Genomic DNA, 22,040 nt, shown 5'->3' with positions numbered 1-22,040 from the left:
AAAGAGTGTGAATTCACTGGTTTCTAATATATTCACAGAGTTGTTTCAGCATCACAACAATCTAATTTTAGAACATTTAATCACCTCAAAAATGAACCTTATACCCATTAGCACATGGCGCCTCCTATCCTGGCACTAAGTAACCACTAATCTACTTTCTATCTCTATAGATTTATATTTTCTGCAGTTTAATATAAATGGAGTCATATGATATGGACAATTTGAGACTGGCTTCTTTCAATTAGCGTAATGTTTTCAAGGTTCATTCATGTCATACCATGCATTAGTACTTCATATTAATATTATGCTTTCTGATCCATGAATATGTGATGATTTTTCACTAATTAATCTTTTCAAAATTTTTTCCACAATGTTATCTACTTTTCAGTAGAGAAAACTTCCATTTCCTCACTTTTTTTCCTAAGTTTATTACTCTTTTTGATGCTAATTTAAATAAAATTTCTTAATTTACTTTTTATTTATAGAACAATATCATTCAATTATGATGAAGAATGTTCTGACTACTTCTTTGCTAGGTTTCGTTTACTTTAATATCCAAAGAACAGCTCAATACTTATTTGCCACATTGATATTTTGGCTTATTGCACTTTGATTATAAGAAATACACTACTCTTTCCAGCCTCTGGTAACCATCTCTTTACTCTTTATCACCATGATTTCAATTGTTCTAAATTTTACCTCCAGCAAATAAGTAAGAATATATGATGTTTGTCTTTCTGTGCCTGGCTTATTTGACTTAACATAATGACCTCCAGTTACATTCATGTTGTTGCAAATGACAGGATCTCATTGTTATTTATGACTGAGTAGTGCTCCATTATGTATACACACCACATTTTCCTTATTTATTCACCTGTTGATGGACACTTAGGTTGCTTTCAAATCTTGGCTATTGTGAATAGTACTGCAATAAACATGGGAATGCAGATATCTCTTCAATGTACTGATTTCCTTTAATTTTGGATATATACCTAGCAGTGGGATTGCTGGATTTTATGGTGTTTCTAATTTTAGTTTACTGAGGAACCACCCACTGTTCTCCATAGTGTGTGTACTGATTTGTATTCCCACCAGCAGTGTATGAGGATTCCCTTTTCTCTACATCTTCACCAGCATTTGTTATTGCCTGTCTTTTGGATAAAAACCATTTCAACTGGGGTGAGATAATATCTCATTTTAGTTTTGATTTGCAATTGTCTGATGATTAATGATGTGGAGAACTTTTTCATATGCCTCATGGCAATTTGTGTGTCTTCTTTTGAGAAATGTCTGTTCAGTTACTTTCCCCGTTACTTAATCAGATTGTTAGATTTTTTCCTACAGAGTTGTTTGGGCTTCTAATATATTCTGATTATTAATCCCTTGTCAGACAGGTAGTTTGTAGGTATTTTTCTCCCATTCTGTATGTTGTCTCTTCACTTTGTTGATTGTTTCCTTTGTTGTGCAGAAGCTATTTAACTTGATGTGATCCTATTTGTCCATTTTTGCTTTGGTTTCCTGTGCTTGTGAGGTACTCCTCAAGAAATCTTTGTTAAGTACAGTGTTCTGGAGACCTTTGCCAAAGTTTTCATCTAATAGTTTCATAGTTTCAGGCCTTGGATTTAAGTTTTTAATACTTTTTTCTTTTTTTTTTAGTTTTGCATATGGTGAGAGATAGGGATCTAGTTTCATTCTTCTCCATATGGATGTCCAGTTTCTCTAGCACCATCTGTTGAAGAGGCTATCCTTTCCCCAGTATATATTCTTGGCAATATTGTCAAGCCTGAGTTCACTGTAGATGCATGGATTTGTTTCTAGGTTCTGTATTCTGTTCCATTTGTCTATGTGTCTGTTCTTATGCCAGTACCATTCTCTTTTGGTTACTACAGTTTTGTATCATAATTTGAAGTCAGGTAATGTGATTCTTCCAGTTTTTATCTTTTTGCTCAGGATAGCTTTGGCTATTCTGGTTCTTTCATGGTTCCATATACATTTCAGGATTTTTTTTCTGTTTCTGTGAAGAATGTCATTGGTATTTTGATAGGGATTGAATTGAATCTATAGATTGCATAGGACAGACACTTAAAAAATATTGATTCCTCTAATTCATGAGCATGGACTATCAGTTTAATTGGGTCCTCTTCAATTTGTTTCATCAATGTTTTATAGTTTTCACTATAGAGATCTTTCACTTCTCTTTTAGTAATTTCATAGCTATTATATTATTTTGTAGCTATTGTAAATGGTATTACTTTCTTTTCAGAATGGTTGCTGTTAGCATTTAGAAATGCTACAGATTTTTGTATGTTGATTTTATATCCTGCAGCTTTACTCAATTTGTTTATCAATTCCAACAGTTTTTTGGCAGAGTGTTTAGGATTTTCCAAATATATGATTATATCACCTGCAAACAAAGATAATATGACTTCCCCTTTCAAATTTCTTTCTTTCTTTCTCTTGATCGATTGCTCTAGCTAGGACTTTCAGTACTACATTTAATAACAGTGGTGAAAGTGGGCATTCTGGTTGTTTTCCATATCTTTGAGGAAAGGCTTTCATTTTCTCCCCATTCAGTATGATACTAGCTGTGGAGCTGTCATATATGGCTTTTAGTGTGTTGTGGTATGCTCCTTCTATACCCAGTTTTAAGAATCCTTTTTTCTTTTTATCATGAGGGGATATTTACTTTTATCAAATAATTTTTAAGCATTAATTCAAATGATCATTTGGTTATGGTCCTTCATTTTGTTGAAATGATGTCTCACATTGGTTAATTTGCATAAGTTTAATCATCCTTAAATTTCTGTGATAAGTTCAACTTAGCCATAATAAATGATCTTTTTAATGTGATCTTATGATCGATTTGCTAGTATTTTGTTGAAGTTTTTGTATCAATATTCTCAAGGATATTTGCCTGTAGTTTTTTTGTTGTTTTGCTTTGAGACATCTTTGTCTGATTTTGATAATAGGGTGATACTGGCCTCATAGGATGTGTTTGAAAGTATGTTCTCATGTTCTATCTTTTGCAATAGTCTGAGTAGGAATGGTATTAGTTCTTAAATGTTTGGTAAAAGTTAGCAGTAAATATATCAGGTCCTTGGCTTTTCTTTTCTAGAATACTTTTTGTTATTGATTCAATCTTGTTACTTATGGATTTATTCAGGTTTTAGATGCTTTAATGGTTCAATTTTGGTAGGTTGTATGTGTCTAGAAATTTTTCCACTCTTTCTAGCTTTTCCAAGTTATTGGCATATAGTTGCTCATAATAGTCTCTAATGATCCTTTGAATTTCTGCACTATCAATTGTAATGTCTCCTTTTTTACCTCTGATTTTATTTATTTGAGTCTTCTCTCTTTTGTCTCCACAGTTAGTCTCGCTAAAGGTTTGCCAATTTTCTTATATTTTTTAAAAAATATTCTTGTATTAAAAAAAACAATTTGTAACTTCATTCATCTTTTGTACTATTTTCTTCATTTCAATTTCATCGATTTCTGCTCTAATTTTTATTTTTTATATAATTATTTTGGGTTTGGTTTGCTCTTTCTTTTCTAGTTCTCTGAAATACATCTTTAGTTATCTATCTGCAGTTTTTCTACTTTTTGAATGTAGGCACTTATAGCTTTAAACTTTCCTCTTAGTACTGCTTTTGCTGTATCCCATTGTTTGGGGTGTGTTTTTTTTATCATTATCATTTTTTTTGAAAAAGTTTTAATATTCTTCTTATTTTCTTAATTGGCCCACTGATCATTCAGGAACATATTGTTTAATTTCCATATGTTTGCATAGTTTCCAGTCTTGCTCTTGTTATTGATTTCTAGTTTTATTGCATTGTGGTCAGAGAAGATACTTTCAATATAATTCAATTTTCTGAGTTTTTAAAACACTTTTTTGGTAGGGTGTATACTCCAGAACATTTTTGTGTGTTCTTTAGCTTGTATCCAAAAGGTATGAAATAATCCAACATAAGATTTCTTTCATTTTTTTTCTGAAAGCACTTATTCATTGCAGCTAAATGAAGTATGATGCCAATAGAGAATCTTGAATCCTGATCTCTCATATTACATTTTGCAATAACCAGTTTATGGACCATTTTTATTAAATCTGATGACCTCTTTGAGGCAGGTTTCCGATTTTGCCAGTACAATACGAAATATCATGTGTAGGTGTATGATAGCAGTAATCATGTGTGGGTAGAAATTTGTTAATAGTCTGAGAGTGAAGTTTGGGTTAAAAGTCGTTTGACCTTGAACTTGACTAGGAGGCCAAAGATTCAAAGCAACAGAAGAATTTTCCAATCTATGAGGAGTAAGTTATGTGATAATGGTGTGTGTTTTGTGTGCATGAATGAGAATTTGTAAATGTTGAAATTTAGAGTCTGACAATCACTGTCAACAGAAGATCAAGCTGCATATATTTATATCTTAAAACTTAAATTATAAATCTAACTAAATCATTCTAACAAGTAGTTTTAATGTTCCTGAGTGCATTTCAGCTAAGTAACAATTTACATTGTATAGGGAAGATTCATCTTGAGCACAGATTCAATATTAGCAATTGGTGTGAAGAAGTGTTTTTTGTGGATTTTTTTTTTATAATTCAAAGGTAAAACTGCTTGCCTTCTGGGGGATTGAACTAAATTTTAATCTAGTCTTTAAGACCAAAACAAAAAATATGAAGGAAATAAAAACCTTTATTATTAAATTGATCTGCAAAAACATTGTTACTAGAAATTGATCGGGACTTCAAACGTTCTTCCAAAAAAATAAGAACTTAATTTTCTGCACTGTATTAGGTTTTGAAACTTAATAGCATGTATTTGTACTTATTAAAAAATGTTTCCATGAAATGTGTATTAGCAGTATGAACTTCTGGTTCAGTTGGAAGTTCTTTCATTTGAAAAATGTGATATTTGCACACAACTGTTTGAATGTTTTATTTTCTAATCCCCCTTCCCCCACGCCGGAAAGAGTTGGAGCTATAATTTTTTTTTAATTGTACTTTAAACTCTGGGGTACATGTGCTCATCCTGCAGGATTGTTGCATAGCTACACACATGCCATGGTGGTTTTCTGTCTCCATCCCCTGTCACCTACATCAGGCATTTCTCCTGGTGTTATCCCTCCCCAACCTCCCTGCCCCCTGTTGTCCCTCCCCTCCCCTGCCCCCTACCCCCTCCACCTACCCCCGTGTGTGATGTTCCCCTCCCTGTGTCCATGTGTTCCCCTTATTCATCACCCGCCTATGAGTGAAAACATGTGATGTTTGGTTTTCTGTCCTTGTGTCAGTTTGCTGAGAATGATGTTTTCCAGATTAATCCATGTCCCTACAAAGACATGAATTCATCATTTTTATGGCTGCATAGTATCCATGGTGTATATGTGCCACATTTTCATTGTCTAGTCTATCATTGATGGACATTTGGATTGGTTCCAGGTCTTTGCTATCGTAAACAGTGCCACAGTGAACATAGGTGTGCATGTGTCTTTATAATAGAACGATTTATAATCCTTTGGGTATATACCCGGTAATGGGATTGCTGGGTCAAATGGTATTTCTATTTCAAGATCCTTGAGGAATCGCCACACTGTCTTCCACAATGGTTGAACTAATTTACACTCCCACCAACAGTGTAAAAGTGTTCCTATTTCTCCACATCTTCTCCAGCATCTGTTGTCTCCAGATTTTTAAATGATTGCCATTCTAACTGTTGATTAAGGAACAAAAGGTTAGCATGTTAATTGTAAATTAATGTTTAGTAACTAGTGATAAACTTGAAATATTATAATACATTGTAAGTCTTAATTCTAGGTAATTTTACAACAAAGATAACTTTTAACTATCTTTTGAACCTATACTCTTATTGATTCTCCTAATATTTTAAGTTATCTTTTTCCTCTTTTTCCATAGTTGCTCTTATTTTGGGGCTATGTTTTCAGTGAGGTATAATTCACAAGGTGCTGCATTTTTTTTGATACGCTTTCTTATAAATATGGCTGGTTGTTTTGCTCCAGCCTTCTAAAAAAGGCAATTTTGCTTACTAGAGTCACTTCTAAGGTCAAGTGGTGATTATCTTTAGAGACTATTTTGCACATGAGTGTTGATACGAATTAAAATTCTACTATACATTATATATCACTCTATGAATGTTGACAATGGAAGAAACACCTTGCTATAGTATATTGTCATTTCTGGACTGAAAAGCTGAGAAAGAAACATAATTTACAATTTTTCATATATCAGAAAAACTTATAGTTACCATGCCGCATTTTCTTGTTGTCCTCATGGCATGAAGAGAGCAGATAGTATTAATGCAGACTGAAGAAATTACTCAAAGTTTGATTTTAGTATAATTATCATTTACATGCAATATTAAATAAATCAGATAACTTTTTACAGTTTCAAATGTGTACATAGGATCCCTCTCACCCCCTTCCATATCAATTAGTTATTGACATTTCTATGCTGGCATTAAGAGATTACAACGTTTTGTTGCACCAGTATTATAAACATATGGAGTATAACATGTGTTATTTTTCTGAGGTGAACCAAATGTACATTTGTCATGGTTCTTGAATTTTCTTTAGCAGTATTGTACAGAGACTCTTTTATATATTAGTAATAGATAAACCACATTGTAATTTTTTTTAAAAAGTCTTAAACCATATGCCAAGTTTGTAGTCCAAATTGTGTAGGATAAGTTAAACGTAAATGGCATTCTATTAAATAATTTGTGTTTACTTCTGTAAGCATAGTTATGTGAAAATAAAGTTTTAAAACAGCAAAAAAAAAAAAAAAAGATTTGTTTCATGGCCTAACATGTAGTCCTTGACAATGATCCTTATGCTGTGAGGAAGAATGTGCATTGTGTGTCTACTGGATGACATGTTCTGTAAATGTCTATTAGATTTATTTGGTCTATGGTGAAGATTAAGTCTGGTGTTGCTTTGTTGCTTTTCTGTATGGATTATCCATCCAGTGCTGACAGTGGGATGTGAAAGTCACTATATTTTACACTATTGGAGTCTATCCCTCTCTTCACCTTGAATATTACATGTTTTATATATCTGTGTGCCCCCGTGTTTGGTGCATATGTATTTATAATTGTTATAGCCTCTTGATGTTTTGACCCCTTATCATTATATAATGACTTTCCTCATCTTTTTTTATACTTTTTGTCTTCAAATCTATTTTTTCTGATATAAGTATATCTATTTTTGCTCTTCGTTGATTTCCATTTACATAGAATTTGTTTTACATGTCTTTATCTCTTTCCTCTTCTCTACTCAAGTGAAGGTAAGGACTCTCTCCCACAGCTACAATCTGTACTATCTAGAGTTGGGGAACAGGTGGCACAAGCACTCCCTTGGCTGCCCTGGCTGATGTCTCTCTAGGTCATGAGCAGTCCACATGTACTGGCTGTGAGCCCAGCATAGCACCACGACTTGCCCAGGAACTGCATGCAGTTCTTGTGACCTAGAGTGTCTTTCAGTTTTACTTACTACCGCAAAGCATATTAGCCCTCAGTGGTGAGGCTTGCCAAAACTCAAGTTTCTACTGCTCGAGTGGGTGATTCCCCTCTAGCCAGTGCTGATCTAAATGCTCCCTCCATGCATGCCAGATGAATTCTGCTCATTGTTCATTTCTGCTGTGATAGGTCAGCATTGATTTTCAATGCAAAGTCCCACAATCACTGCACTCTCCCTCCCCCAAATGTACCGATACTCTCTCTGCACTGTTTGACTCCTGCTGGGGTTAAGGGAGGTGTGGTGTTAGCTATTAAAAATTGTCTTTCGTATACTCTTCATTGCTTCTTTCAAAGATATTAAGTTAAAACAGGTATAGTGATTGATAATCTGATTTTTAGTTCTTACGAAGATTTTTTTGTGTGTGGATCATTCTTCAATTTGGTATTCCTGGGGGGAGGACAATCATTCCTTCTAATTGGCCAGCTTGCACTGCCTTTCTCTCATTAGCCAATTGTTGATGAAATTGTCTTTTAGTTGTTGAGTTGTTTAAATCTGTTGTATATGCTGGATGAATAGTCCCTTGTCAGACAAATATCTTGCAACTATTCCTATCAATGAATTTTCTATCCACTTCCATTTTTTTGGGGAAACTATTTAATGTAGTCCCATTTATCTATTTTTGTTTTGTTGCTTTTCCTTTTTTTCTTTTTTTGTCTGGTTTGGAAACATAATTTTTTTTATTGTACTTTAAGTTCTGGGGTACATGTGCAGATCTTGCAGGATTGTTGCATAGGTACACACATGCCATGGTGGTTTGCTGTCTCCAACCCTGTTGCCTTTTCTTTTGAGGTCTTAGCCATAAAATCTTTGTCTACAGTAATGACTTGAAGTATTTCCCCTATGTTTTCTTCCAGTAGTTTTATATTTTGAGTCTTATGTTTAAGGCTTTGAGTTGAAGTTTGTGTATTGTGATATACAGGGTTCTAGTTTCTTCTTCTTCATATGAATATCCAATTAGCCTAGTAGCATTTATTGAAGAGGGTATTATTTCTTTAACACACATTCTTATTGCCTTTGTTCTATTACCTTATTCCCTGTGTAGATTTATTCCTGGGTTTTCTATTCTGATCCATTAGTCTACATGTCTGTATATACACTAGTACCATGCTATTTGGTTCACTATAGCTTTGTCATATTTATTAAAGTCAGATAATAGGATGCTTTCAGCTGATTTTTTTTATGATCTTGGGAGATCATCTATTTGTTTCTCTCCTCTTCAGTTTCTTTCCTTAGTGTTTTGTAGTTTTCCATGTACAATTATTTCACCCTTGTGATTAAATTTATTCTTAGCTATTTTTTGTAGCTATTGTAAATTGCATTCCCTTATTGATTTTTTCTCAGCTAATTTATTATTGGCTTACTGAAATGCTACTTATTATACTATGTTGATTTTTTATCCTCCAATTTTACTGAATTTATTTATCTGATTTAATAATTATTTTGTGGAGTTTCTAGTTTTTCCTAGATATAAGATTATGTCATCTACAAGGAGGGAAAATTTGACTTATTTTCCAATGTGGCTGCCTTTTATTTTTTTCTTGCCTGAGTGCTCTGGCTGTGACTTCCAGTACTATGTTGACTAGGTGTGGCTAAAGTAGGCATCCTTATCTTCTTCCAGTTCCAAGAAAAAGGACTTTCAGCTTTTAACATTCAGTATCAGGTTAGTTGTTGGTTTTCATATTTATCCTTTGCTATATTGAGTTACATACTCTCTGTGCACACTATGTTGTTTTTCTCATGAAGAGATAATGAATTTTATCAAATGATTTTCTGTATCTATTGATATAATAAGGCTTTTGTCCTTCATTTTGTTGGTATGATGTTCATGTTAATTGATTTGTGTGTGTTGAACAATCCTTGCATTCCTGGGATGAATCCCACTTGATCATTTTGTATTCTTTTTGATGTACAGTTGAATTCATTTTGCTAGAATTTTTTTGAGAGGTTTACATCTGTATTAATCAGGGTAACTGGCTTGAAATATTTGTTTTTTTTTGCATCCTTGTCTAGTTTTGGTATTAAGGAAATGCTGGTCTTATATAATTAGAGAAAATTCCCACCTCTTCAATTTTATGAAATAGTTTCAGGAGAACTGGTTTTACTTCTTCCTTTTAAGTTTCATAGAACTTGGCAGTGAAGTCATTCAGTCCTGGACTTTCCTGTGCTGGTAGACATTTTAAAATTATTATTGTTACTGATTCAATCTCAGTATTTGTTTTTGGTTTCTTTAGGTTTTCTATTTCTTTTTAAATTCCATCTTAGTAGGTTGTAAGTGTCCAGAAATGTATCCGTTTCCTCTAGGTTTTCCAGTTTGCTAATATATAGTTGTTCTTTGCAGTCTCTGATGATCTTTTGTATTTCTGTAGTATTAGTTACAATGTCTTTTTTTCATTTCTGATTTTATTTATTTGTGTCTGCTTTTTTTCTCTTGGCTAGTCTAGCTAGCAGTTTATCAAATTTCTTTATCTTTTAAGAATGCAACTTTTCATTTTGTTGTTAGTTTATATCTTTTTAGTGTCTATTTTGTTTAGTTCTGCTCTGATCACTATTATTCCTTTATTTCTATTAAATTTGTGTTTGGTTTGTTCCTGTTTTTCTCATTTTTGAAGTGAACTAATTTAATACAAGTTTGTCTAAATTTTTCATCTAGGCATTTATTGCTTTGAACTTCTACATTAGCATTGCTTTTCCTATACTTTTATTTGGTATACTTTGTTTCAATTTTCATTTGTTTTAATACATTTTTTACTTTCTCTTCAATTTGTTCTTTATTTTTCAGGAGCATGTTGTTTAATATGCATGTATTTGTAAATTTTCCAAAGTTTCTCCTGTTATGGATCTCTAGTTTAATTCCATGGTGGTCTAAGAAAGATACTCTATATAGTTGTAATTAAAAAAAAAAAATGTCAAGACTTGTTTTGTGTCCTAGCACGTGATCTGTTCTGGAGAATGTTCCACATGCTGTTGCAAAAAATGTGTATTCTGTAGCTTTTTGATGAAATATTCTGTAAACGTCTTTTAAGTCTAATTGATGTAATTAATGGTTTAAATTCAATATTTCTTTGTTAACTTTGTCTAGATTATCTGTCTAATGCTGAAAGTGAGGAGTTGATATCCCTAACTATACTTGTGCTGGAGCCTCTTCTTTTTTTCCAATCTAATAATATTTGCATTGAATATCTTGGTCCATTGGTGTTGGGTGCATATATGTTTAGAATTTTTACATCCTTTTGTTGGATTGATCCCTTTACTATTATATAATGACTTTCCTTTTCTCTTTTTATTGTTTTTCACTTAAAGTCTGTTTTATCTAAATATTACTATTCCTGCTCATGTTTTTTTTTTTATTTGCATGGATTATTTTTTCCATCCCTTTACTGTCAGTCTATGTGTGCCTTTATAGGCGAGATTGCTTTCTTGTAAGCAGTAGATAGTGGAGTGATGGTTTTTCGTTGTTGTCCATTTAGCCAGTCTGTTTCTTTTAAGTGGAAAGTTTAATTCATTTATATTCAAAATCACAATTGATTTGTGAATATTTATTCCTGTCATGTTGCTAATTTTTTTCTGGTGTTTTTTAATAACATGCTTTGTTCCTTACTTTTACTTTTATTGTTTACCAATGTGATTTGACAGCTTTCTGTAATGGTAACATTGCAGTCTTTTCCCTTTCTCATGTATGTATTTGTTCTTCTAGTGGGATTTATACCTGCTTGTGTTTTCATGACGATAGTATTGCCTTTCACTTCCACATATCAGACTCCCTTAAACAATTTCAGGGTGAGTCTAGTGGTGGTGAATTCTTGCAACTTTTGCTTGTCTGGGAGATACTTTTTTTCTCGTTCATTTGTGAAGAATAAATTACTGTGTATAGTGTCCTTGGCTTGCAGGGTTCTTTTTCTTTCAGCTCTTTGAAGATATCATTCCACTATCTCCTGGCCTGTGAAGTTTCTACTGAGAAATCTGGTGTTGTCTGATATGGGTTCTATAAAGGTGACTAGATACTTTTCTCTTGCTGCTTTCAGAATCTCTCTTTGCCTTTGACTTTTCAGTTTTCTGTATTATGCCATAGAAAAGACCTTTTAGCATTGTATCTCCTTGGGGATCTCTCAGTTTCTGGTATTTGGATGCATAAATCTCTTGGTAGAGTTTAGAAGTTTTCAGCCATTATTTCGCTAAATATATTTTTTATTGCTTTCACTTTTTTTGCCTTTTCAGACGCCATAAAATTGAACATTTGGGCACTTTATAGTATTCTGTGTGTCATGTAGGCTTTGTTCATTCTTTTTTATCCTTTTTTTTTCTTTTGGTCTGACTGGGTTATTTCAAAATACCTATTTTCACGTCCTGAAATTCCCTCTTCTGCTTGGTCTGGTCTATTGTTGAAGCTTTGAATATAGGTTTTATTTGATTCAATTAACTTTTTTAGTTCCAGAATTTCTTTTTAAAATGATATCTTTTTAGTAAATTTCTCTTTCATATCCTAAATTGTTTTTCTGATTTCTTTGTATTATTTTTTTGAATTATCTTGTATCTCCCTGAACTTCTTTATATTCAATATTTTAAATTATTTTTTTCTGGTTTTCATTAGTTTCTCCTTGAATAGAATCTGTTGCCGAATAAGTATTGTGTTCCTTTAGAGGTGTCATATTTCCTTGTCTTTTCATGTTATGTCTTTTCATTGATATCTGACCATCTAGTATAACAGTTACCTCTTCCAGTATTTTTAGTTTGTTTTTGTAGGGGAGCACTTTTTTCTGAAGATGTATTTATGGTGTTTGTTGGATAGGGCACTTTGGCTTTGATTCTGGGTGTGTCCAATAGCATAGTCCTTGCATGATTTCCTTAACTGTAGACATCATCAGTAGTGTCTGTCATTTTCTCAGTGCCTAGATTGTGATTTTTAGTGGAGGCTATGGTGAAGTTTTGTTGGGAACAGAGACATTCAGATGGGCCAGTCCTGGGGCCTCAGTGGCTGTGGCAAGCTGAATCTGCTTGTCCTTGGGCCCTAGGGCAGTATACTCTGGCACCGGTATTAGCAGGTACAGGTGTGCTGATTCTTGGGCCTCCAGGCAGCTTGCTCAGGTGCTGGTTGTGTCCTGGATGGGTGGGTAAGTCCTTGGGCCCCTGAGCAGTCAATATTGCCTGAGTGATAACAGCAACCATGGCAGGACAATCCTTCCTCTCCCACACAATCCATCCTGCTGTTGGCAGTGGCTGTGATGGTCTGGGTGGACCTGTCCTCAGGCACCCAAGAGTAGTGCCAAATGTGGTGGATGGGGTGGGGTAACTTACAGGCACTGACAGCGTGCTCAGGCACTGGCATGGATGGAGCTGAGCCAGGAAGGCATGTCCTCTATTCCCCAGTGGTGTGTGCAGGAGCTGGCTGAGGTTCGCTGGGGTATGGGATTGCCAGGTTTTTACAGAATATTTGGTGGGGATAGCAGTCGCTGAGCTGCAGCTCTGCTGCTGGGGAGGGTGAGATTGTTTTCAGTGGCAGCAACAAGAACAGGTGGCTGGGTAGCAGGCATCTCAGTCACAGGTGGGAATTGTAATACAATAGCCTTTTCTCAGGATGCTATTAAATGTGAGGCAGCCCTGATACTAGAGGCAGCAAGATTACAGCCAATGGTTTGTGCTTCATCCTAGGTTAGGTAGCAGTCAGCAGCACTTTCTAGATTCGTGTGGGTGATGGCAATTAAGCTTCAGGGATTTGGAGATGAAGGAGCTGTTGGAGACCCAGGGCAGGAAACAATCTGGTAGGGACTGGCCTCTCAAAGTGGTGTCTTGCTGTAACTGTTTAGGACTTAGTGTGTGTGTGGGGGGACCTGGTGTGAACTCTTTCTCTAGAGTAATGCTGTCAGCTGCTTTTGTGAGTTTCAGGGCCTAAGTGAGTTGAGGCACTTTCCATTCACTAGGATTGCAGGAATTCATGGTAGAAATGTGTACTACTGGGTGTCACTCTCTTATTCTTTCCTTGTATTGGGGAGCCTTTCTAGGCTCTTAGCTCCCACTGGCCTAGTAGGCAGCTTTGCTACCCTCTCCTTCCTTACCTTAGGTATGTTGTCATTTCTTTGTTGAATTCCAGCCTTCTCTATTAGGTGATCTATTCAAAGTGTGATTACCTACTTGTTGTTTTTGTTCTTCTTGTGGAGGAGGTGAATACCAGATGCTTCTAGTCAGCTATCTTGAACCCCTGTTCTACGTGGCCACTTTTAAATAACTGGTTTTTCTTATGACTCTTATTCCTGCATCTCCCAGAACCCTTAGCTGCGCTATTTTATTCCTCAATTAGTAATCTCTTTCCCCAAGCGTCCATGGGTCTTCAGTCTCTTTGAGGTTTTCATGAGCCTTGTTCATTGCTTCCCACCAATTCCAATAGCTTGAGATCTGAGATGTGCCACTTTAGGCTGTCTGAACTCCAAATTAGTAGATAAAGAGGCCAGTTGCTCAGGCAGCACCCAGACAGATTAAAATGTTGCAAATTCAGTCCACCTCACAGTCTCTTATTCATGGAAGAGAGTGGGGATCAGGACAGTACATTTTCCCCAAAAATGTGCCCTCCCATACCCGGAAGATGTGTAGCAAGCCAAATAAAAACACTGTGAAATCTCCTACTATTTTGAATGTGACATTTTCTTGATTGTATACTCACCTGGTTGCTGTGAATATGGTTTCAAGAGCTACTATAAATTTATTTTAACTAGTCACTAGTTGTTTATTTAATATTTACATGGGGGGACATGGATCTAGGGCTACCTAGTCCTTCATCTTGCTTACTTCTCTCTGCTGTTTTTGTAAAGAATAAATGTATCAGTCCATATAATATTAATGCAACACACAGATATTGTGTTTGATTTATTTGAAAAACCTACATTTCGTTCAACAAGTAGTCAAATGCAAGGTAGAGATAGAGAGTTGTGATTCATGGTAACCATTCAATTCCAGCCCAGCAAATATGAGTAGCCTGACAAAAGCAATAAATCTTTTATTGTTGTTTGATGAACTGATCTCTGCATGGCATGTAATAAACTACTTCAACTATATATTTCGAATTTAAAGCTAACATTGACAATTTGTTTTCTGAAATTAGTAAAGAGCTTTTATCGTCCCCAAATTTCTGGTTTTTCTTACATGGGTAGAATTAATATAATAGGTTTAAATATGCTAGAGGACATAATTTTAGGGGCTCTAGATTTGTGGTTGTTTATTCCTTAGTGCCTTTGGATAAGAAGATAAACATTCCACGTGTTAACTTGTATTATTTTATTTTTACCTTACATTATTTTTTAACAGACAATATCTCAAGAAACAGTCGGATGAATATGGTTTTGTAATGTTACATCTGAGTGCATTTTGTAATTTCACTGAAACATCTTAGAATTCTAGTTTCCCTAATTTTAATCTCTTGTGATTTGTAAAATTTTACTACTATGTATAAAAACACATTTCAAATGGCATTTTGGTTTTCAATTAGATGAACTTTCAAGGCTAAAAAAGTTTTCTAAGCACCAGATTTCTATCACATAATAGAAGAAAAATTCATGTGCTTAAAAATATGTTAGTTGTTTATCCAAAAGTTTTAGCACTGAAACTTTAATTTGTAAAGGCAGTCTAACTTCTGAAAACTTTTCTGAAGAATTGGTAGAGAGAAAAGAGGAAAGTATTTTTATATACAACAAGACATCTTTTCTTTTTTCTTTGCTCCAGAACACATTGTTCTTAACCATAAGTAAATTACTGCCTCCCTCCACAGCTCCTTATCCCATGCATTAGTCTTATATATATTGCCATTCTTAGCCCTTTGTTAAATTTCAGCAAATTACAGCTAGTGAATAATAAACGTCCAAGTTAATTAAATTAGTCAATCAGTAAATGTTTACTGAGTACAATCGCATGCCCAGAAACATTCTCTGTGTTGTACATCTCATAACTGAAAAAAAAATTAGGAACCTCTGCCATTTAAAGCAGAGTTATTGATAGGTTTCTATGTTTAGCTAATACTAACACAACTGATGGAAAGCTAAAACACTGATTTATGAGTCTCTTACTAACGAATTTCTCTGTGAGGACTGGTTATTGCTTGATTGCATCATTCCATTTAATAAAATGCTAAATAATCAAATATTCAATTTTCCTGGCTCTCATAAATGTGGTATATATCAGATAGTAGCTTTACTAGCCCCATAAGTTGGTCTCAAATTTTTAAATAGGAGGTACAGCATATATGTAGAACTGTCTTTACAACATATTTTTTGAAATCAAATGATTGTTTTTACACATAATCTCTGTGTGACTGTATAAAATAATTAGAATAAATTTTTAAACTTGATACTTTGCCCTTGACAATCTAATAATCTAGCAGAAATATTAAAACAGATTCATATGTGGGGTCTAAATTATATAAAATAAAACAGCAAAAATTCCTTTAAAAATATCTAAATCATCTATAAAACTTATATTTGCATGTCTTCTTATGAATGTACAACCATGTGCAGTAATGAAGACATATAATATGTAATTGATATCCTGATATATACTTTCTACTTAAAGTATGATTTTATGTGAGACTGGCAAGTGTGTTATAGTTGAATTCACAAACCTTAATTGTACATATGGTGTGACTCCAGTATACACCTAAATAAGTGCATTACTTTATTTGTGTATCTATTCTTAGCCATGAGATGCAGATTTCCAACAGTAAGTGAACTTTTTTTCATTTGCTTTTGAAGTTGTGATTCCCCATTAGCTCCAGCAGACCAGGCACTTTTGGAAGCAGTTGACCATAAGAGGACTATTTCCATTATCTCCAGACTATTTAGTTCTCTTGTATCTTATGTACAAGACCTTTCTTCAATGGTATGCTTGATATTTCACTTCTTAATTCCCACTTCCCCGACCCTGGTTTCAAACCTGAATTACTTCTCATCCAAACTATTAAAATAGTTTCTGTACTTCTTTAATTACACACATAGACACCTAAGATTTGTACTGTATAAAAATATAGTTCTGATCATACCATACATCTGCTTGAATGCTTTCAATGGCTCCCTATTTTCTACAGAATTAGATATAAATGCACCTTGTCATTCATAATCTCCACACAGTCACCCTAACTCCCTGTTCTAGTTCTAGTTGAAATGACCATTCCCCAAATACATCCTGTCTTTTAATTTCACTGTGCTCATGCCATTCTTTTTCCCTGAAATGCTGATCTCTTTTATTTCTATTAAAATCCTATCCATCTTTTAAGGTTCACCTGAGATATCAATGCTCAAGTAGATGTAATTTTGTCATATTTTGAGCTCCTGCTGTACTTCATTTACTGTACCTCCCTTGTGACATTTAACATAGTTTTCTTTGTATCAAAGACATTAATGTACCTATCTTATCTATTCCTCTCAAGCAACAGTTCTTGCTTTCCAGGAAATTATGATTTACTGATCTTTTATTTCCTGTAGCTTTCTAAAACAGTGCCTCATATAGAACAAATAGCTGACTGGGAAGTTATATAATACTTATTTCAGTAATGTACAATTTTGTCAAAAGTTTTTGAGGTTTTTTCACAATTGCTTTGGGAGCTGGTGGAACTTTTATAAATGCTTTGGTAGTGACAAATAATTCTCATTTGAGGGAACATTTGATTTTAAAAATAGAACTCATTCTAAGCCACATTGAGTGACTAATATGGGTTTTCTATTGGGGCTGTTATATTTTCAGTTAAAATAAAAGGAGTGTAATGAGACAAAATTTCTGGGTGAGACATGAACTGACAATTCCAAAAAGAAAGTTCCCAAAATGCTTTGAATAATGTCAGCATCATTGTAATGAGTTTATAACACTCCAAATATTTTACTTGGAAATGTACACCACTCTTTTGGATGTGTATGTTCTAATATATTTGTTAAATCAGTATTATCTACTTGAAGATTTATTTCACAGTTTTCCACACCAGTCTGTTTAAAGTGAGTTTGGAATTGAAATATCATTCAAATGAGATGTGTATTACCCTTCTAATTTGAGTATTGCATTTCATAGCTTTTGGTGAATGAGAAATATATCGTCAATATTTTACCAAATAAAACTTCCCAAATTTGTGGAAAGGTATTTATTCAAACAAGCCTACAAATTCAGTTACTCTGCCCAGCTGTTCCTGAGTTATACTGGAAATGTAATGAACTGAACAATAGATTTGAAGTAAACATTAGAGGCCAGGTTCGCCAGCTCACGCCTGAATCTCAGCACTTTGGGAAGCTGAAGTGGGCAGATCATGAGGTCAGGAGTTTGAGACCATCCTGACCAACATGGTGAAACCCTGTCTCTACCAAAAATACAAAAATTAGCTGGACGTGGTGGCACACACCTATAATCCCAGTTACTCAGGAGGGTGAAACAGGAGAATTGCTGGAACCTGGGAGGTGGAGGTTGCAGTGAGCCGAAATCATGCCATTGCACTTGAGCCTAGGCCACAGAGTGAGACTCCATCTCAAAAAAAAAATAAATAAATGAAGTAAACGTTAGTGGTTAGTTGAATATAATATTTGAGTATCATGTAACTGCTGATACAGAATTATAAAACAAAAAAGTGAAACTTCTACCAATTTACATGGAATTTATAATATTTGCATACTATGTGCTTATAGGAGTTTTTTATTTTCTTACTTACTGACTTAAACAGGGAACCACATTTTATATTTATCAAATGTATAGTCAGTGTTTATATAAATTCTATTTCCATGTTTGTTATATCATCTTTATTATTTCATATGTAACTTTTTAGCAGTTACTGGTTTAGTGTTTTGTTTTGTTTGTAATTCATTTGGTTTATCATACAGAATTTTCTAGAAAATTTGATTTATCATACAGAATTTTTTGGTTTATCATACAGAATTTTCTAGATATTCTGTATGATCAATTTTGAATTATTTTTACTAATGGATAAGAATATGTGAACAGATAATCCAAAACACTTGGGTATCTATATTTTTCTAGATTATGTTGTATAATTATTTAAGCAGATTTATTTCCCTCACTGAGGCTAACAATGAATTTTCAAACTCTAGCACGTATTAGTGGGATAAAAAGGAAAAATACATTTTGAATAACTTTCAGAATACATTTATATCATCATTAAAAAAATCAATTATTCACACATTCTCATTAACCCCTAACATTCCAGTTAATTGCCATTTTAGTGTAATAGTATTTTATCTTGAGTAAAAATATTTTTATTTTTCCTTGAAAGGAATTTATATGTTTAGCTAATTCCTAGTATTTTGGAATACTTGTAAATCAAAGTAAAATGGCAGATCTGGTGGCTAGGAACAGTAACAGCTTATCTGAAGTTTGAATAACTGAGACTATTAATTTACTGTTAACATTGATCATCACTCTTTATCAATAGGCATAATACTATTTAGGCCATTACTGCTTATAATTTATGAAAAACATTGAATATTTTATTGAATGCCTTGTTCTTACCTCCATGACCTACTGAAGCTGATTCGCCTTGTCAGTCTCTCAGGAAGTATCTGTTTGGGAGGGAAGGAGAGACAAGTGAGAAGTACTCCCCAATTCTTGTGTGTCCTATGAAAAAGCATAGTTAAGTCCAGGCTAACCCAGACCACAGCTAACAGGCCACATTTGTCTTTGTAAACGCTCCCTAAAATCCCACTAGAGTAGCATCTGTCTCCTTTTGTAGCAATGCTGAGGTAATAAGGTGTTACTGGCCATTTGTCTTAATGGTTTATACTTAACAATTGACTATCACACTGTTGAACTGGATTCGTATGAACATTATTTCAATTTTGGGTGTGAGTACTTAGGTAGCTGAAGAATGTATTGAAATTGAATATATCCATAACTACCACAAACAATACTCTGCCCCATCAGTAAAGATCAACATATTTCACCATTTCTGGGAAATTATTAGAAAGCATTTACTCAAGTATAAAATACTTGTATAATATGCAAGAAATATCTCCTCAAGATTGCAACATTGCTAAACTTCACTACCAAAACTAGACACAGGGACATAACTCATAAAGAACAGATTTTATCAAACACATTTTTATCTAGAGAGGTTTGATGTATAGATAGTAATGATTAAAAGTTTACTTTTTCTCCCTTTTTCAATCATACATTATTTATGCAAAGAGAACATTTCATTAAATAAATGGGCTTACTAAAATATACAATTCACCACATTGCAGGAAAGAGTGTAGGGCATAGTGAATAGACTTCTCTGGAGGTCACTATTTAGAGAAACATTGTTTTAGTCATTTATACTGCAGGTCTAAGATTTGTATTAAGAAAACACATGTAGCAATAAATCCATTAGTCAGTGCTAAATTTACAAAATAAATACAGGTAATGTGTTTAGGTAGTGTATAGCACACATAATTCATTATGAATTCATTTCTTGCTTTGTGGTGAAGACCTATTTAAAATGTGACTACAGCAGTCCTCCCTTATCCATGGTTTTGTCTTCCATGGTTTCAGTAACATGCAGTGAAGTACAATAAGATATTTCAAGAAAGGCCATATTCACATAACATTTATTACAGTATTTTATCCTAATTGTTTTATTTTATTATTAACTATTGTTCATTTCTTACCTAATTTATAATTCAACTTTATTATAAGTATGTATGTATAGGAATAAATATAGTATAAATAGAGTTCTGTACCCTCTGCAGTTTCAGACATCCACTGGGTATCTCAGAGTATAACATCTGTGGATAAGGGAAGACCACTTTATTCTATACTTCATCTAACGTCTTCACAAAGTATTGAATTTTTATTATTCAATTGTATTATCTATACATTTTAAAACTTGCAACAGCATCCCAACAATTCTAGGTCCCACAACAATGCCCCAGAACCTTTTTTTTTTTTTTTTTTAGTTCCCAGAAATCTGCACCACTTTCAAATACTTTTCACCAAGAAAGGCCCCTTAAATCTGTTGAGTTCATTAAGGAAACAACGTTTTATATGTGGGAAATATGTTCTGAATGCAGATTTATCTTGACATAGTGTGTAAAATCTTTGGTGTTGATCAACATTCCAAGTACTGTCAATAAATAGCTTACTGAGATTCCATTTGTTGTTTTCACAGATTTCAGGAAACCTTACTGTGCCTTGGATTACAGGGTGTTCTAGAAAAAGAGCAGTAAGTAATCTTTCATTTACAGCAGCAAATGGGTTTCCCCTTGTGCTGTTAATAAAAATGCCATTGAGAAAATTGCCATCGTATTTGTAAGCTGGCAAAACTGAACCTTGATAGAACTACATTGTCTCAAAGGACATATTTCAAGATCATAATATTTACATATACTACAAATATAGTCTTAATTATAATGTAATAATTAGCACACCATATAATCCATGGGCAGTTTTCTCAGTTTTGAAAGTGACTCCAAAATAATTCATAAAATATAATTTTTCTACATCGAATCAATCCAGTTAATTTAATCAGACAATTGAATTATAATTAATATAAAATATCTCAATCAGTATTGCATAATTTACTATTTCCTTTTAGTGCAAGTCCATATTTAGAAATGAGTAATTAAGGTTTACCAATCTTATTTTGTGCTCTAGATTTCTGATACAAGTGTTGTAATTTTTAAAATGTTAATATAATAGAACTTCAGTAAAACTCTGCTTTCTCAAAGAATCTCATTCAGTTTGTGTGTGTAACATCAATAAATTTGTATTTTGGCAAATATCCCAAGAGATTTTGATGTGACTGGTCCCTAGATAGGAAACCATTAAAAGGCTTTAACCATAAAAGATACATGAATAGACTTTTAGAAAGACAAATAATCCAACGCAATCATAAGCAAAAAGAGCAAAGCAGGAGATATCACATTGCCTGCCTTCAAACTAAACTGTAAGGCTACACTAATCAACACAGCATGATGGTACTGATACTAAAACAGACACATAGACCATACAACAGAATAAAGCACCCAGAAATAAAGCTGCACACCTACAACCATCTCATCTTTGACTAAATCAACAAAAACAATAAATGGGGAAAGGACTCCTTGTTCAATAAATTGTGCTGGAATAACTAGCTAGCCATGTGCAATAGAATGATACTGGATCCCTACCTCTCATATGAAAGTTAACTCAAGATAGATTAAATATGTAAATGTAAGACTGAAAACTATAAAAATTCTAGAAGGAAACCTAGGAAATACCCTGTTCAACATTGGCTTTGGCAAAGAATTTATGGCTAAGTCACCAAAAACAATCACCACAAAAACAAAAATAGATAAATGGGATGTGATTAAACTCAAGCTTCTATACAACAAGAACAACAACAAAATACCAATAGAGTAAAAAGACGGCCTACAGAATGGGAGAAAATATTTGTAAAATATGCACTTGGCAACAGTCTAACATCCAGGATCTACGAAGAACTTAAACAAATCAACAAAGTAAAAACACAGTCTAATTAAAGATGGGCAAAAGACATAAACAGACAATTTTCAAATGAAGACATATAA

General features: G+C 33.7%; 1 protein-coding gene across 1 annotated transcript in view; it reads left to right on the top strand.

Moving 5' to 3' along the window:
* Positions 1 to 20,695, top strand: part of LOC108298642 (highly divergent homeobox) — a gene marked incomplete at its 3' end in the record, with an annotated part of 57,811 nt that extends 37,116 nt beyond the window's left edge. Inside the window, exon 4 of the mRNA XM_017521269.2 lies at positions 20,642 to 20,695. Within this exon, the coding sequence (XP_017376758.2) occupies positions 20,642 to 20,695 (54 nt within the window). The remainder of the gene's footprint in view (positions 1 to 20,641) is intronic.
* Positions 20,696 to 22,040: the final 1,345 nt, after the last annotated feature.

Source organism: Cebus imitator, unplaced genomic scaffold (assembly GCF_001604975.1).
Source record: "Cebus imitator isolate Cc_AM_T3 unplaced genomic scaffold, Cebus_imitator-1.0 Scaffold1027, whole genome shotgun sequence".
NCBI lineage: Eukaryota > Metazoa > Chordata > Mammalia > Primates > Cebidae > Cebus > Cebus imitator.
The sequence above is the reverse complement of the archived record's forward strand: the minus strand, read 5'-3'. Positions and strand labels throughout refer to the sequence as shown.